The sequence below is a fragment of the Humulus lupulus genome, chromosome 1 (genome assembly GCF_963169125.1).
Source record: "Humulus lupulus chromosome 1, drHumLupu1.1, whole genome shotgun sequence".
Lineage (NCBI taxonomy): Eukaryota > Viridiplantae > Streptophyta > Magnoliopsida > Rosales > Cannabaceae > Humulus > Humulus lupulus.
In genome coordinates this window covers 53306020-53324744 of record NC_084793.1, presented here as the reverse complement: position 1 = coordinate 53324744, position 18725 = coordinate 53306020, and the positions used below count along the sequence as shown (strand labels likewise).

The following is an 18725-nucleotide window of genomic DNA, read 5'->3' as shown; positions in this document are numbered from 1 at the left end:
TTAATTATAAAAATTAACATTCATACATAACATGTCATTGAAATGATACAATGAGCGGGCGTTCCTATTCTATATGGCATGTGAAGTCAACATATCAACATGTTACCAATCATACAGTATAATAAAACATTAGGGTATTGACCAGATTCTCTTTGTTAAATGAAATTACAAAAATACATCAAGACATTCCTTGGGCTTCAAAGCTTCTTGTAATCTCCATAGGCTTCATCATTTGTCGTGGGCCTTGGGAATTGCACACTCAAACCCTAACCATGGGTTTTAAATGAGATAACCTAATTTCCAAAATTAGGATTTTATCAAAAGTTTGTACACTTTTGTTATTAAAATAATAATTTCATGAATTATTAATTAATAACTAATGGAAAGTGGTTACTATTTATTAAATAATAATTTCATAAATTATTAATTAATAACTAATAGTTTCAAAAACTACTTTCAAATTTTGGGGAAAAATAATTCATAATTATTTTTTATTTATAATAAATAGTTTCTTAAACTACTATTATAATTACAATTATTGATATTATAATTACTCAAATTATATTTGACTAATACTTAATTAATTTTTGTAAACTAAATTTTGATTCCAATTAAGGTGTTTAAAAATTTCCATTTCTCTAAATAAAAATAAATTATTAATCTTATTAGTCATTTCTTAAACCATTATTTGATTTCAATAAATCATATATGGTCAACAACTAATAACTCAACTATTCTCATAAATATCTTAACATCAAATATTAAAATATAATGTTAAATTTAAATTAAATAATCAATCATAATTAATTAAATAATCAAAACAACTCCTTTAGCACATTATGTGCACTCACGGTAGCTTCAAAATTTTGAAACTTTGATCAATTAAAAAAAAATTAATCAATGTAATGACTATTGATCTTGTGCATTACTTGTCCTTTGTGTTGCACAATTCACGTGTGCAATTAGAGCACACTCACAGCATCAATTGTATTGATCAACAATTGATCAATATATTCACCATTTTCATTTTGCACATGTAGACTACATGTGCCCATACACGCCGCAAAGCATCAATTAATCAACAATTGATGAATGTAATTCTCGGCTGCCAATACCACTTCAACTCATTCCAAAACACAGTTTTGGTTGTTTTCAATATTCAATCTTACTGAACAACATCTCATTAAAAAAATATTTAAAATTCTAAAAACAATAAAATTTAAAAATTACAAAAAATTATACCCAACAAAACAATATGGGTGTACAATGAATCTAATTCAACAAATTAAGAACAAAACCAAAAACAAAAGGAACTATATAGTTAACGACCAATATCATTCATCACATACATTCAACATATTCAAAATATAATAGAAATAAGAACAACCCTTAAGCTCACTCATAAAACATGTGCTCTACGTGTTCATGCATTCAAAATAAACACAGATCAGTATCATTACACATGGTCTCAACCATGGCTCTGGTACTAATTGTTGGTTTTTTATCTTGTGCTTGACACTGCAACAGAATATAATATTTCAATGCAATAATAACATTTCAATGCAATAATAACATTTATTAAAGCATAAGAACGAATCACTCTAGGAACTATAACTAGAATGAGAACTTTATCATGCAACATGAATCTAAATAAAATAAAAATTACAAATACATTTTTTAGATGTAGAACACGTGTAAATCAAATAGCGTCTTAGCCTAGCCCACCATCTTCCATACTATGAATCGCACAAAGAGAAGGAGACAGGTTGATGTCTATGCCATTTGGTAGGATACACAAGAACACACTTTTGAATCTCAACACAAGAGAGAGTATTCTTCTCACAATTCAGAGAGACCAAGTTCTTTATTTTTCTTCATTGGCAAATAAGGTTAATTGCATATCTCTCTCTCTCTTTTTATGTTTTATTCTATTAATATAACAATAGAAATAAGACATAGCCCTAATCACATTGGGCCTATGCGTGGGTCATAGTCCATTTGGACTGTGGTTGGCGCCAACTATAGGGCTTTGGGCCATGTTGTATTTTATCTCTATAAAATGTTATTTGTTGGGCATTTGTCATATTTTTTTATGTAGTATACAATCATACCACAAAGTTAAATATGATTAATTTTTCAATAAAAAATTAATTTCACAAAATTATCAATATATTTTTATTTGTCATTAAATATTATTTCATAAACAATATCTTCAATATTATTTCACAAATAATATTATTTTGTGAGATTAAAAGTAATATTTTATTATTTTTGATTAATTCATTTTAATACCAAAATCCTACATCTGTGTTATCGGGCTAGTACGGGGACATTATGGACCCATAGTTCTAAAATCCAATAATTCAATTAATTTTACTAACTCTTAGTTCCATTAAATAACTTATTAACTATGAATTATTCTACTAGAAATTCATAGTTGAACTCTCAAAAGTATAGTCTTATATTATTAGAAGCTATAACTATAAAACCGTCCATTGATTTAGTCATTGCATGAGTTATGACCCTCTGCTAGTTGTTCATAATTAAAGCTAGGTCTTAATGTTCGTTAACCTCTCTAATTATGTCAATATCAATTAGTTCTATTGAGAACATTATTCTATAAATTTAATTATAGAATGAAATTTTTGTTCTCTAACAGAAATTGAGCGCTCTATGTTCAAGCACCAAATCAACACTAAAATGAACAAATAATATGCTTTCATTTAAGTAACACAACTACAAAAAAGGCTTTTAGGACTCGCGCAGCGTGAGTCCTCTATTTGAGAGCCTTAAAAAGTGAGGTTTTTAAGTTTTTTTTTTAATCTTTTAAAAATTAATTGGTAGCCAAAGCTCCTGCTGGAGCTCCAACGATGATGGTGGCGCCACCACCCCACGGTGGTGGTTTGGGAAAACGATGACTGGGCCTCAAAGCCCAAAGCTCGAGGAACATCATGGTGGTGGTGGTTTCTCTTGGAAAGGACTAGAATGGCTGCATTAGAGCCATGAATTCTTGAATCTCCATGGATTCCGGCGAACGTCGATTCCAATTTCAACGACCATTAAGTTTGATCCTTTAGTGGGTTTTGAAACCCAAAGCACAAGGAATGCAGTGGTTGTGGTCATTTGGCTTGGGGTGGCTCGAGGTGGTCGGAAAATGCCCAAAAAGTTTAGGAAACCCACATAGTCGCCCGAATTTTGGAGGCTTCGTCAAGAGTGCTCGGGGCTCGTGAGGCTAAGGGCTCGCAGGGCTGGGGGTTTCGGGGGTCGAGGAAGACAACTGGGCGGCGCGTGTAGGTGGGGGTGGCCGGAGAGCCACCGTTCGTGGTTGGCAGCAAGGACAGAGAGGAAAAGAGAAATTGGGAAGAAGAGGGAATCCAAGAAAGAGAGAGAGAGAATGGGCTGAGTGTTTTTTTTTTCTTTTCTAATTTAATATATAATAAAACTATTATTAAAAAAAAGTATTCAAACTTTTAGGACACACATAAGTTTTTAGGGCTCGCACTGTATGTCCTAAAAGAAATTCTTTAAGGACTCTTAATGCGTGTCCTAAAAAGTTTAGATACTTTTGTTCAAAAAAATTCAAACTCTTAGGACACACATCAGTTTTTAGGGTTTGCACCGCGTGTCCTAAAAGAAATTCTTTAAGGACTCTCAATGAGTATCCTAAAAAGCTCAAAAGTTGTTTTTAGGGCTCGCATCTAGGTGAGTGTCCTAAAAGCCTTTTTTTTGTAGTAGTAGTGTAAGGAGCAGATTCCATATCTGTGAAGTATGTTCCCAGCCATTTGCAATTCTATGACTCCAAGATATCAGGAATTTGGTCGTAGGAATATTGAACCTTATCCGATAAGTCAAAACTCATAAGAGCATAAATAAAAGCACAAATAGGAGTTCATTACTCACTTAAGGATTGAGGTCAAGTCTCAAACGACCATCTATTGATGAATGTTGAACTTCTATATTTTAACGGAGATTATCAAAAGTTATTTCTTTCATCGTGTCCCAATCCAATATAATATATATTGTATACGGTACATCTATCTCTTTGTGTCGCTATACTTAACAGTCTGGATAAATTGTTATGTCTTAAACAGAAGATGGATTATACTCATAATCTTTATTAAATAAAGCTCCCGCTTTAATTAGCAGTTACAGACAATTTTTATATTATTATCTTGAATTAAATCATCTTGTATCTTGTATATATATCATTATATATACTTTATTCAAGACCACATCAATAATATTGGATCCTCATGATAAATGGTATGTATAATTAAATACAAATATGAGTGTAAAATATTAACTTCATTTGATTAACAATAATCGTTCATTCAAAAATACGCTTTAAGGACACAAATCCGTGCATCAATACACTCTTTTTTGGGGTGCACCCTAGGGGGAGTGGGGTGGCCATGACCTCCCTTAACTTTTTTATCTATATTTTTGTACAATGTATATTGGCCCCTCTAAAACTAAAGAAAAAATTATACATTTATATATTTTGTATATATATATTAGTACAATTTTTGTTAATTTTTTTCCCTTTATATTTTAATCGTGTCTCCGTCACTGCCGGTATGTTTTTGAGTTGTAAATGCCATCATTTTCTTTTTACTCTTGTAAGGCTACTTTAGTTTTTTATCTAAAATGCCACGCTCGTATGTTGAAGTTCTCTAACATTGTCTTTCCCTAATCTTGCAACAAACAATTCCTAGCTTTTCTTGCCTTTCATCTTCAAATATTGATGGTGTTCTTGAATAATTATAGGAAGAATGGTAGTTGAAAGAATGAAATGAAAGTAGAAGAGCTTATTTGATCAAATTAATAAAGTTTTGGTAGTCTTCTTCAACTTGGATACGGCTGCGCCAGCTAAGTTCAAATCTATTGCAACCACATGTAGAAAACTAAATTATGTGGGCCATGCTCAATTTGGACCACTAAAAAACTTTCATTTGCTTTGGATCTCTTTCCTACTCATCATCTAATCTTACCCTTTTTTAAAATAAAAAAATTGCCTCAACTGTCAATAGAGAAGATAAAAACAAAAGACAATTGTCATTTTAGACCTTTATCTCTGCCGTTCATGTACAATTATATAGCAAAGTTTTGATAGATAGATGGATACACTAAGTGCTTTTTAATTGATTAACATGCAAACGACAAAGATTACTGTTTTATTTAACTAAACTATAATATATTACACTTCGTCCATTTATAGATAGTAAAACCAAATTGGATCAAGAAAAGTATAGATATAATATAAAAATTTGACTACGTTCCATTTTCAAAGAGTTTAAGAGAAGTGTGAGAAAGAGGAATTGTGGACCAAACTTAGGAGTTGAAAAGTGGCCTTTTTGTTGGAGAATTGAACACCCTCCAAGTGGGTTTTTTTTGTTTTTCCAAGTAAGTTGATGAAAGCCATTTTTAAGATACACTTGGTCTGAATCTTTCTCTTTAACACTCACCCAAATAATCAGCTGAAGGTTATATAGAGAAAGAGGACATGGCTACCAAAGAGGAGGAGACAAGAGAGCCACTCATAGCTGTCGAAGATGGATCAGCTGACCATGAAAGTAGCAGAGACCATCCATGGATGGTTTACTTTAGCACTTTTGTTGCAGTTTGTGGTTCCTATGAATTTGGAACCTGTGTAAGTTCTTAGTATAATATTATCATCTTCAACTACCCTACTTATCTAAAGTACACACGTGTGTATATTTGTTATTATGATTTCTGAGACTTTTTGTTTAAGTGACAGGCGGGTTATTCATCACCAACTCAGACTGCTATAAGGAAGGATCTCAGCTTATCTTTAGACGAGGTACTCTAATAAGTAGAGAATCACTTTTTTATTTGATAGACATTTGACCATGAGAGTTTTCCTTGTGAGTTATGAGAGAGACTAGTCACTTTCAAATGAAATTTCATGGTCATCACCTTATTGCTGTCAACACTTGCAAGAAAAACAACATTTGTGGTCTATGAACTTTTCAAATCTCATTTAAGCAGTTTGAGAAAGATTGAAAACTACAGTATTCAAATCAATTATTGATGAAATGCTGTGATTTTGGAAAAGAAACTTGGCTGAATATTGGTTTTGGAATGTCTCTTGAATGTGTTCTGTTATTATACTTGTTATGGATATATTTCTTATAAACTTAATTTTCTACTCTTGTATATATCTGTACACAGTATTCTCTATTTGGCTCCATATTGACTTTTGGTGCTATGATTGGTGCAATCACAAGCGGTCCAATTGCTGATTATGTTGGTCGAAAATGGGTAAGAAAGAGGGCATCATGTTGAATACTTCCACAATTTTCATTTCAGAATTTTGTCTAAATCTACCATGACAATGTACTTCTTTTGGTATTGATGCAGGCCATGAGAGTTTATGCTGCCTTCTGTGTTGCAGGGTGGCTTTCCATTTACTTTGCTCAGGTCTGTTCTATCACACTTGGGGATTTCACTAGTGTTCACTTAAAACTTAACTTGTTTGTGGTTGGGTTTTCTCTATTTATTTGTTAGTTATATATATGAATAATAAGATTATGAATTATTTTATTTCCTGAACCTTGAATGCTAAAAAGGGAGTTTTACCTTTGGACCTTGGAAGACTTGCAACTGGATATGGAATGGGTGCCTTTTCCTATGTGGTGTGTTTCTTCTCATTCTAGTAGTTTTAGTTCATCCTACCTGATAAAATCATCGACTTTGGATGCATAAAGTGGACAAATCTGATGCTTCTTTTGGATAAATGATAAGGTACCTGTTTTCATAGCCGAAATTGCACCCAAAAATCTTCGAGGATCACTAACAGCTGCAAACCAGGTGAACATATTCAAAAGTTGCAATTCTCTAGAGATTTACAGTCATTTTGTAGGAAAGGGTTATCTGAAGAAAAGTAAAGCATGAAATATGAAAAAGTCTGATATAGTCTTCTTATTCTTGTAGTTCATGATCTGTGGTGGAGTATCAGTTTCCTTCATCATTGGCAATGTACTCTCATGGAGGACATTAGCATTAGCTGGTAAAATTTCTTAGGCAAATTATGTATTATCAATTGTCTTAAATAGTGAGACTGAAGTTTAGTTAGGTCATAAATATCGAATTTGTCTATTTTTAATTCATTATTATTTTATGATTATGTACTTAATTATTTTTTTATATATGTTTAATAAGTTTATTTTGTGTTATTATGATAATGAATTTGAGATGTTTTATAAGCAAAGGTTAAGCTCGAAATTACAAGTCAAAAACTTCACACTTGATTTTGATCATTTTTCAATATTTTTTTGAAAATCTTTGAAGAAATACAATTTTTATATATTTTTCTTGGCTTTCCATAGCTTTTTGAATCGTACAATTCCGAACTATATCGAGAAAGTTATGGTTAAAATGTCATCAGTGGCTGCAGCTGAAGAAAAACAAAACACCGAAAAAATTCCATGGCCGCGGCCACACCAACAGAGCCCAGTGGTCGCGGCTTGGGAAATGGCCGCGACCAGCAATGTCCCAGGCCGCGGCTGGAGCCCGATTTTCTGGAAAATAGATATTTTAGTGGCCGCGACTTGCGGTCGATTTTTTCTTAAATTTTGATTTTTAAATGTAATTTTTAATGTGCTATAAAAGGGTTTAGGGTTAACTTTTATAATAACTTTGAATTGGGAATTTTAGAAGCTAGAGCAACAGAGGAGGAGAAAAGATATTATTATCTACATTCTTCAATCTAGTTTTTCTTTTTTCTCAAAACTCATTTATTTTTATTGAATATTTATGTTTGTGAATATGAGTTCTTTCTTCTCAAAACTCCTTTATTTTTATTGAATATTTATGTTTGTGAATATGAGTGTAATCATGGAGTAGTATTCTTTGTAGTTGAGGGTTATTTCAAAACTCTAGACATGAGATCTTGAATACATTGATGAATTTTATTCTTTCTATTCCCTTATATTAAATTTCTTCTATTTGTCTATTTCAATGGTACGATTTTTGTAAAATATGGTCACTAGTTAGGGGTTTGCATTGTTTTACTATCATCTTAGGATTGTTATTCACCTAATAATTTAGGATTCTAAGTAGAGTGATAAATCGGGTATTGTGATGGATATATTAATTGTGATGAAAAATATAAATTAAGTTAAATGAATTGCATGCTTAATGAATTTGTTGTCTAGATTAATTTGTTTGATGTAATATTTTTACGGGGTTAAATAGATTGGATGCTTAATAGATCTATTGCTCTAATTAAGATCACTGTGGTGTTAATAGTTTAATTGGGATGAAAAATAATTCTTAACTATTTCTTTAAAATCGACATTCATCAGGACTAGAACTCCCTATTTTGAATGATACAATTGAAATTTACTCATTTTTAAAGTATTCACAGGTCTTATTCCATGCGCTGTTTTGCTTTTTGGTCTCTTTTTCATTCCGGAGTCTCCTAGATGGCTGGTAAGATACTATGAAAGTATAGAAAAGAACACAATCAGTAAAATCTATTCATGGTCTCAAATCTCAACCTCGCTATGAATGCAGGCAAAGACAGGACGTCATAAAGACTTTGAAGTCTCATTGCAGAAACTTCGCGGTAAGAATGCCAACATATCTCAGGAGGCGGCCGCAATTCAGGTTCTTGTCTCTGATTCATAAACTTTTGTATTATCCTAGGCAGTATTGGAAATGTTTTAGAGCCTTTTGAAGATAACATAACAAGAGATACCATGTCATACCTTGCAGGATTATATCACAACTCTTGAAAACCTTCCAAAGGCCAAAATCTTGGACTTGTTCCAAAAGAGATACCAGCGATCTGTCACTGTAATAATTCACCATGAACAAATTATAGAGTTATCTTTTATATCTTTTAGTTAAAATCCGTCGATTGTGTTTTGTTTTGATGAACAGATAGGAATTGGGTTGATGGTTTGTCAGCAATTTGGTGGGATTAATGGAGTTTGTTTCTACACCAGCAGCATTTTTGAGTCAGCAGGTACTTTGATCATAATATTGCTTAACAAGAATTTTCCAGTTCTGCGGCCAAATAGAACCATATCAGTCTTGATTGAGTTGAAATCATATCACAAATGATAAACCAAAATCAGTTACTTTTTTCTAAAATCTAGCTCTAAACATGTACTTAATATTCATTTTGACTATTGGTAACATCTCAGGATTCTCAGCCAGCCTTGGAACTACAATATATGCTATTCTTCAGGTTTTCCTATTTTCACTCTTCATTTCCCTACTATTAAAAAAAAATCTAGTATTAGTAACTTGTTGGTATGTTTTTGTTTTGCAGGTTGTGGTTACTGGACTTGGGGCAGTAGTGGTTGACAAATTAGGAAGAAAACCACTGTTATTGGTAGAACATTACATCTTTTCTCCTCAAAGCTTGTTTATTTAAATCCCATTTTCCATGCTTAAATATCTTATCTCATACTAATCTTTTCAATGTTTCAAGATTTCGGGATCAGGATTGGTACTTGGCTGCATTCTTCCTGCTCTTTCATTCTACTTTAAGGTACCTATTGTACAAATTTTTTAACCCAACAAAAAGCATTGTGGCTTTTTAGTATATCCAATATTAAGAGAAAACCTTTTTTTTTTGTTTTGTTTCAAACAGGTTCATGAATTGGCACTCAAAGCAGTCCCCATTCTTGCTGTAACTGGAATACTGGTATGTTATCAGATTCCCCTATATCATATTGTCTATTCAGATATGAGTAATTGGTAAAGATAGATTTTTTAAGTGTCATTTTGCAAAATGATGTTCTTTTTATAATTATTTGCAAAGTAGCCTTCCAGGTAGTGTCGAACAAGTTTGACAAGGTGACAAATAACTTCAACAGTGTGTCAAGTGTGCCAGGAGGATTCTTTGTAAAAAAATTATCAAAAGAATGTCATTTTTCAAAATAATATTAAAAAAACATCTATTTTGTCAAGTACCCCATTCATTGGTGTCCAACAAAGGTTTCTGAGAGTTTTTCATATTTTGAACTCTAGGTCTACATTGGATCCTTCTCAATTGGAATGGGAGCAGTTCCTTGGGTTGTGATGTCTGAGGTAATAATTTTGCTAGATTTACTTTTCTTTGATTAACACTTGAGATCAGACACAGAAAAGAAAGAGAATTTTTTTTTCTTTCTTCTTCGAATTTATTGAATAATTCTGAATATATTTATGCTGTAGATTTTCCCTATAAATATCAAAGGGCAAGCAGGAAGCTTAGCAACATTGGTGAATTGGTTTGGTGCATGGTTGTGTTCCTACAGCTTTAACTTTCTAATGTCCTGGAGCTCTTATGGTGATTACATGTGACAATTTCTTTTATTTGTTTCAATAAACATTGTTTGGAAGTATTAATTTTTTTCACTATATATATTTACTTAATTGGCTTTGAATGTGGTCTCAGGTACCTTTATCCTCTATGGAGCAATTAATGTTCTGGGTATATTGTTCATCATCATAGTGGTGCCAGAAACAAAGGGGAAAACATTGGAACAAATCCAAGCAGCCATTAACGTGTAGAGATTTAAGAAATCGTTTTCAATAATAAAAAAAGTATTATTTTTGTGGGAATTTTTCATTGGAAAATTTAACTATTTAAATGTTTTAGTACTGCAATTCTTGGCAATTTAGTAATATATTTTATTTACTCATGATGCTATTGCAGAGCTGAAGAACACCAGCAGTGTCTATAACAAAGCTCAAACCAAACACCAAAAAGGAAAATGTGCAATGTAGTAACAAATCGATTATGGTATATATTTGAGATATGATGTCATATAGTCATGCAAAACCATGCATGAGTTTTACAATATAGTTATATGAGCTTCAATTACTAAAGGCAAAGTTTGACGCCTATAATATTTTATCAACTCATTCAGAATACCACATATACAAGCAGTATATGCTCTGGGATTTTATCACTATTTTTCTTAAAATTTTCATTAAAATAATTTTTTTAACTGATTTAATATAAAAAAAATACAAAGGAAATAAAAAATTAGGGGTGGCTGCTTGCCTGATTTGCCACTGTTATGCGGAGAGAACATATCATGCACTAATGGGGTGTTCATCTCTTGTGTCTATCTATGAAGAGTGCACTTTCCAGGTCTCACTTTCGTTTCCTCCCTCCATAGGCTTTTATGAAGTTATCCTTGAATTTATGAGCATATCTTCTAAGTTTGAGGTGGAGCAGTTTTGTGTATTGATATGGAGGATTTGTCAAAGAAGGAATCAGTTTGATCATGACAAAGTCTCATGGAAAGAGTCTATGACTGAATTGGGCTGTGAACTATTTGGACAAGTTTCAGCAAGTTTCCCCCAGTCCTGAGCCCCCCAGGCTATGTGGAACCCGCCGCCGAATGATTGTATTAAGGTCAATGTGGACGTGGGGATTCGGAAGGAAAATGGTGTGGTGGGGTGTGGCATTGCTCATGACTCAATAGGCAAGGTTGGTGCCTTACTCAGTCGAAGGTTGGGCTTTAGTTCTGTGATATTTGAATCTGATTGTGCTCGTGTTGTCCAAGCATGGGTGAATAAACAGGATTGTTACTCTTCTTTTGGGCTGGTGATGAATGATGTTTATAGAGTCTGTACTGATTTCAATTATGTGAGAGTAGTTCTTTGTCCTAGAAATGCCAATGCAGTGACTCATTCGTTGGCCAAGTTGTCAGTCTCTTTAGAAGATGCTACTGTTTGGTGGCCAGGATTTCCTGAGTGTCAACTCTATTGTTATTGCTGATTATCAGTGTTGATTCAATGAAGTTTTTAGTCCATGAAAAAAAAAAAGAATTAGGGGTGACTAAATCATGTGGGCTATGCTCAATTTGGACCGCTAAAAAACATTCATTTGAGTTAGATCTCTTTCCTACTACTCATGATCTAATCTAACCCTTTTAAAAAAAAAAAAAAAAAAAATTGCCCCAACAGTCAATAGAGAAGATAAAACAAAAGACAATTGTCATTTTAGATCTTTGTCTCTGCCTTTCATATATAATTACATAGCAAAGTTTTGATAGATAGATAGATACACCATGTGCTTTTTAATTGATCCACCTGCAAACGACAAAGGTTACTGCCATTTTTTAACTAAACTATAATATTACATCTTGTCAATTTGTAGATTGGAGCATCAAATTGGAGCAAGAGAAGTATAGATATAATATAAATATTAGAATACGTTACATTTTCAAAGAGTTTAAGAGAAGTGTCAGAAAGAGGAATTGTAGACCAAACTTAGGAGTTGAAAAGTGACCTTTTTGTTGGAGAATTGAACACCCTCCAAGTGGGTTTTCCGATTATTTCCAAGTTGATGAAAGCCAATTTTAAGATACATTTGGTCTGAATCTTTCTCTTTTAACACACTTATATATATGTGTGTGTGTGTGTGTGTGTGTGGAGATACCCAGATAATTAACTGAAGGTTATATAGAGAAAGCAGACATGGCTGCCAAAGAGGAGGAGACAAGAGAGCCACTCATGGCTGTTGAAGATGGATCAGCTGACCATGAAAGTAGCAGAGACCACCCATGGATGGTTTACTTTAGCACTTTTGTTGCAGTTTGTGGTTCCTATGAATTTGGAACCTGTGTAAGTTCTTAGTATAATATTTTCATCTTCAACTACCCTACGTATTAAGGTAAGCACACACGTTTGTATACTTGTTATTATGACTTCTGAGACTTTTTGTTTAATTGACAGGCGGGTTATTCATCACCAACCCAGACTGCTATAAGGAAGGATCTCAACTTATCTTTAGACGAGGTACTGGAATAAGTAGAAAAGCACTTATTAATTTTTTACTTAATAGAGACTTGACCATGAGAGTTTTCCTCGAGAGACTAGTCACTTTCAAATGAAATTAGTTTCATGGTCACCAACTCATTACTGTCAACACTAGCAAAAAAGACAGCAACTGTGGCCTATGAACTTTTCAAATCTCAGTCAGGCAATCTGGAAAAGATTGAAAATTACAGTATTCGAATCAATTATTGGTGAAATGCTGTGATTTTTGGTTAAGAAACTTGACTGAATATTGGTTTCGGAATGTCTCTTGAATGTGTAATGTTATTATATATGATATGGATATTTCTTATAAACTGAATTTTCTACTCTTGTATATATCTGTACACAGTATTCTCTATTTGGCTCCATATTGACTTCTGGTGCTATGATTGGTGCAATCACAAGCGGTCCAATTGCTGATTGTGTTGGTCGAAAATGGGTAAGCAAGAGGGCATCATGTTGAATACTTCCAGCATTTTCATTTCGGAATTTTACCCATACTTACCATGACAATGTACTTCTTTTGGTATTGATGCAGGCAATGAGAGTTTATACTGCCTTCTGTGTTGCAGGGTGGCTTTGCATTTACTTTGCTCAGGTCTGTTCTATCACTTTTGGGGATTTCCCAAGTGTTTTCACCTAAAATTTAAGTTGTGGTTTGCTTTTCTATATTTATTTGTTAGATATTTATATGATTAATAAGATTATGAATTATTAATTTCCCGAATCTTGAATTCTAAAAAGGGAGTTCTACCTTTGAATCTTGGAAGACTTGCAACTGGATATGGAATGGGAGCCTTTTCCTATGTGGTGTGTTTCTTCTCATTCTAGTAGTTTTAGTACATCCCACCTGATAAAACCATTGACTTTTGACTCATAAAGTTGACAAATTTGATGCTTCTTGATAAGGTACCTATTTTCATAGCTGAAATCGCACCCAAGAATCTTCGAGGATCACTAACTGCTGCAAACCAGGTGAAAAGACTAATTCTCTTGAGATTTAAAGTCATTTTATAGGAAAGGGTTATTTGAAGAGAAGTAAAGCCTGAAATATGAAAAGACTGATATTGTCTTCTTATTCTTGTAGTTCATGATCTGTGGTGGAGTATCAGTTTCCTTCATCATTGGCAATGTATTATCATGGAGGACATTAGCATTAGTTGGTAAAATTTCTTAGCCAAATTATGTGTTAACTGTTGTGACAAATAGCAAAACTATAGTCCTCCTTGATTATACTTAGGACTAGAACTCCCTATTTTGAATGATACAATTGAAATTTACTCACTTTCAAAGTATGCACAGGTCTTATTCCATGCGCTGTTTTGCTTTTTGGTCTCTTTTTCATTCCGGAGTCTCCTAGATGGCTGGTAAGATGCTATGAAAGTATAGAAAAGAACACAATCAATAAACTCTATTCATGGTCTCAAATCTCAACCTCGCTATGAATGCAGGCAAAGACAGGACGTCATAAAGACTTTGAAGTCTCATTGCAGAAACTTCGCGGTAAGAATGCCAACATATCTCAGGAGGCGGCCGAAATTCAGGTTCTTGTCTCTGATTCATAAACTTTTGTATTATCCTAGGCAGTATTGGAAATGTTTTAGAGCCTTTTGAAGATAACATAACAAGAGATACCATGTCATACCTTGCAGGATTATATCACAACTCTTGAAAACCTTCCAAAGGCCAAAATCTTGGACTTGTTCCAAAAGAGATACCAGCGATCTGTCACTGTAATAATTCACCATGAACAAATTATAGAGTTATCTTTGATATCTTTTAGTTAAAATCCGTCGATTGTGTTTTGTTTTGACGAACAGATAGGAATTGGGTTGATGGTTTGTCAGCAATTTGGTGGGATTAATGGAGTTTGTTTCTACACTAGCAGCATTTTTGAGTCAGCAGGTACTTTGACCATAATATTGCTTAACAAGAATTTTCCAGTTCTGTGGCCAAATAGAACCATATCAGTCTTGATTGAGTTGAAATCATATCACAAATGATAAACCAAAACCAGTTACTTTTTTCTAAAATCTAGCTCTAAACATGTACTTAATATTCATTTTGATTATTGGTAACATCTCAGGATTCTCAGCCAGCCTTGGAACTACAATATATGCTATTCTTCAGGTTTTTCTATTTTCACTCTTCATTTCCGTACAATTAAAAAAAAAAAGTTAGTTTTATTAACTTGTTGGAATGTTTTTGTTTTGCAGATTGTGGTTACTGGACTTGGGGCAGTAGTGGTTGACAAATTAGGAAGAAAACCTCTGTTATTGGTAGAACACTACATCTTTTCTCCTCAAAGTTTTGCTTATTGAAATCCCATTTTACATGTTTAAAGAGCTCATATTATACTAATCTCTTCAATGTTTCAAGATTTCGGGATCAGGATTGGTACTTGGCTGCATTCTTCCTGCTTTTTCATTCTACTTTAAGGTACCTAATGTACAACTTTTCGAACCCACAAAAACCACTGTGGCTTTTTAGTATATCCAATGTTAAGAGAAAGCCTTTTTCTCGGCTTTTGATTTTGTTTCAAACAGGTTCACGAATTGGCACTCAAAGCAGTTCCCATTCTTGCTGTTACTGGCATACTGGTATGTTATCAGATTCCCCTATATCATATTATCTATACAGACAAATATGAGTAATTGGTAAAGATATTTTTTTTAGTGTCATTTTGCTAAGTGACATTCTTTTGATAATTATTTACAAAGTAGCTTTTCGGATAGTGTCGAATAAGCTTGACAGGGTGACGAATAAATTTTACAGTGCATCAAGTGTGTCGGAAGATTATTTTGGAAATAATTATCAAAAGAATGTTATCTTTCAAAATAACATTAAAAAAAATCTATTTTGTCAAGTACCCCATTTAGATATTGGTGTCTACCAAAGGTTTTTAAGAGTTGTTCTTTTTTTGAACTCTAGGTTTACATTGGATCATTCTCAATTGGAATGGGAGCAGTTCCTTGGGTTGTGATGTCTGAGGTAACAATTTGGCTGGATTTACTTTTATTTGATTAACTCTTGAGATCAGGCACAGAAAAGAAAGAGATTTTTTTTTCTTCTTCTTCAAATTTATTGAATGATTCTGAATATATTTATGCTGTAGATTTTTCCTATAAATATCAAAGGGCAAGCTGGAAGCTTAGCAACATTGGTGAATTGGTTTGGTGCATGGTTGTGTTCCTACAGCTTTAACTTTCTAATGTCCTGGAGCTCCTATGGTGAGTATAAGTGACAATTTATTTTATTTGTTCCTATAAACAATGTGTACAAGTATTAATTTTTTTTTACTATAGATATTTACTTAATTGGCTTTGAATGTGGTCTCAGGTACCTTCATTCTCTATGGAGCAATTAATGTTCTGGGTATATTGTTCATCATCATAGTGGTGCCAGAAACAAAGGGGAAAACATTGGAACAAATCCAAGAAGCCATTAACGTGTAGATATTTAAGAAATCGTATATTTTTAGTAATAAAAAAAAGTACTATTTTTGTGGGGATTTTTCATTAGAAAATTTGACTATTTAAATGTTTTTGTGCTGCAATTCTTGGCAATTTAAGCAGTGTCCATTACAGAGCTCAAATAAAACACCAAAAAGGAAAATGTACAATGCAACACACAAATCGGTTATGGTCTATTTGAGATATGATCATATGTAGTCATATAGTCTTGCAAAACCATTCATGAGTTTTACAATATAGTTATACAGGGGGTGTTCAGGATCCAATCCAATCCAATTACTACGAACCAATCCAATTATAATTGGATTGGATTTTAAAGTTGGATATTAATTAGATTGGTTCGGATGGCGGATGAAACTATAGAAATCCAATTAAGAACTGATTCAATCCAATTATAATTAAAAAAAATTATATTCTTTTCATATATATATCATATTAATTATAAATATATTTAACTTTCTTTTTTCTTAGTTTTAAGCACTTTGGAGATATTATTGTTATTATTTTCATGCTATGTTTATTTTAACACTTTAGTTATTAGTTTTGATATATTATTGTTATCCAGATTTCCGGATAGCGTTTAGATGGATAGCCTCGGGGAAGCAGAATTATCAAAGTCTTTCACGAAGGGTGACCAGGGCTCGCGGATGGACAGAAAGGCTTCGCCTCTCCCGTTTAGTGTCTAGCACACTCTTTCAAGCAACCGCGACCCGGAAGCTCGTCAATTCTCCCGGACTCCCGAAGGGATATCCTTCGGGGAAGGTCCTTCCAGGAGAAGCTCTTCAGGTTACTTTCGCGGATACAGTTTCGTGCCTCGCACGGAAGAAGACCAAGCGGTCGAGTCACGGATGAGGCATAGTTGGAATGATACTCACCTGACACAGGATCCCGCCTGACAGGTCGAGGCCGCACACATCCCAGCACGCCTAAAAGTGCCTTTTCGCCTACTGTTCCGCTGACAGCCTGGAAAAGACAGCTGCCTTTTTACATTCCCCATATTTTCATGTAATTATACCTACGTAGAGCCTTGTAGCCATGCGACTACGGTAATTGTATCCCCTATTTACGGCTGGTGTAATTAAGACTCATGGGGGCAAAGTAAAACCCTAATCCAAAACCCTGGCTATAAAGACCTCATTTTACAATAGGGAGGGAGGCCAACAGATTAAATAGCAAGAACTCTGCCAAAATCTCTCTAGCTTCATCTTCTTCAAGAGAACCCGAGAGAAACATTGTGAGTTTGTGAGGTTCTTGTACACCAGCCATTTTACTGTAATTCTCTACAAGTATAATAACATCGACTCGTGGACTAGGGCTCGTTAACGCCTGAACCACGTAAAAAACCTGTTTGTCTATTTATATTTCTGCACTTCCACAGTTCTTACCTTTTTATTATTTTGTTTGTATTCGTTTCCGAAAAACTCGGTAAACATTTTGGTGCTTTCATTGAGAGCTGTAGGGAGTTGTTAGTCAGCTCTTTTTCTGTGTACGTTTTTTGTATTCACTCCGTACTGAAAAGATGGTGACTACGAGAAAATCCGCGGTTGACAAGAATGCTAGGGTCAACCCCGATACTATGATGGAAGATGCGGTACAAAACGAACCCTCGGCAACCCAGACCGAAGGAGAAAGTACCCACGACTCGGACTACCAAGGTGAAGACCCGACATCCCGCCAGGATCAGGTCAGTACTGAAGATACGACATATTTAGAAAACGAAGAAGAGTATGTCCGAGACGGTTACTACAAAGACGTCTACTACTACGAGAAGGATCCAGAACTGGTCCAAGTAGCCGAAGAACTGGTGACCACTAAGGCCAAGCTTGCTGAGCAGGAGCGCGTCTCCGAAAAAATGCAGCGCATGATGGAGCGCCTCCAAAGCAAGTTCGGAGATCTAGGCGACTCGGACTCGGACGCCTCTGTTTTAGGTGGTGCTGATGCCACCATGCCGGATCCCGCCGCTGCTGGACCATCCAAAGCCGCCCCTAACAAGGGCAAAGAAAAAGTTGGGGAGCCTGTGCGCACTAACGCCCCTGCACCCCCTAAAGGCGTGAATCACCAGGCCGACTGCCCCCCCCCCCCCCGCGCGCAGAAGGTCTCTGGCGCTCCTAAGCCCAGACGTCCTTCAGCCCCAAGGGGGCACTCTGTGCCTAAAGGGCCCGGTGCTAAGGCACCCAGGCCTAGGGGAAGGAACAACGGCCCCAGTGATTCCGTCAACCAGGACAATCGGGCTGCGGACACGCACTCCGAAGATAGCTGGTCCACGGTGGACCTAAGAAGAAGGTTGGAGGCCAAGTATGAAAAGGCCAAAGGAGAAAAGGCCCGGCCTCGCGGAGATGACCTGCGAAATCATCTCAACGACAAGCTCCGGGGACGTGACCTCCCGGAGAGCGATACAAAGAGGCTCGAGGAACAGATCGCTGCCTTGACCAAGCTGGTCCGGAAGCAAAGTGGGGCTCT

The 18725-nt window shown here is 34.7% G+C and overlaps 2 protein-coding genes across 3 annotated transcripts; both read left to right on the top strand.

The window, feature by feature from the left end:
• Nucleotides 1–5245: 5245 nt before the first annotated feature.
• On the top strand, nt 5246–10884 carry LOC133792499 (sugar transporter ERD6-like 7). 2 transcript variants are annotated; one of them, XM_062230410.1, is made up of 19 exons: nt 5246–5650; nt 5759–5821; nt 6193–6282; nt 6382–6441; nt 6591–6656; nt 6766–6831; nt 6955–7030; nt 8390–8454; nt 8539–8631; nt 8740–8820; nt 8908–8992; nt 9174–9217; nt 9302–9364; nt 9464–9523; nt 9626–9679; nt 10006–10065; nt 10192–10306; nt 10415–10563; nt 10676–10884. In XM_062230410.1, exons 1-18 carry the CDS (start codon nt 5504–5506, stop codon nt 10528–10530), a joined length of 1404 nt encoding a protein of 467 aa, XP_062086394.1. In that variant the 5' UTR covers nt 5246–5503; the 3' UTR covers nt 10531–10563; nt 10676–10884. The 2 variants fall into 2 exon arrangements, with proteins under 2 accessions (XP_062086394.1, XP_062086398.1); XM_062230414.1 differs by lacking the exon at nt 10676–10884 and having other exon boundaries at nt 5246–5403; nt 5478–5650; nt 10415–10661.
• Nucleotides 10885–11026: 142 nt separating this feature from the next.
• On the top strand, nt 11027–16310 carry LOC133792506 (sugar transporter ERD6-like 7). Its single transcript, XM_062230420.1, has 18 exons — nt 11027–12597; nt 12709–12771; nt 13142–13231; nt 13331–13390; nt 13537–13602; nt 13702–13767; nt 13880–13955; nt 14095–14159; nt 14244–14336; nt 14445–14525; nt 14613–14697; nt 14879–14922; nt 15009–15071; nt 15172–15231; nt 15339–15392; nt 15724–15783; nt 15908–16022; nt 16132–16310. The coding sequence occupies exons 1-18, from the start codon at nt 12451–12453 to the stop codon at nt 16245–16247; spliced, it is 1404 nt and encodes a 467-aa protein (XP_062086404.1). The 5' UTR covers nt 11027–12450; the 3' UTR covers nt 16248–16310.
• Nucleotides 16311–18725: the final 2415 nt, after the last annotated feature.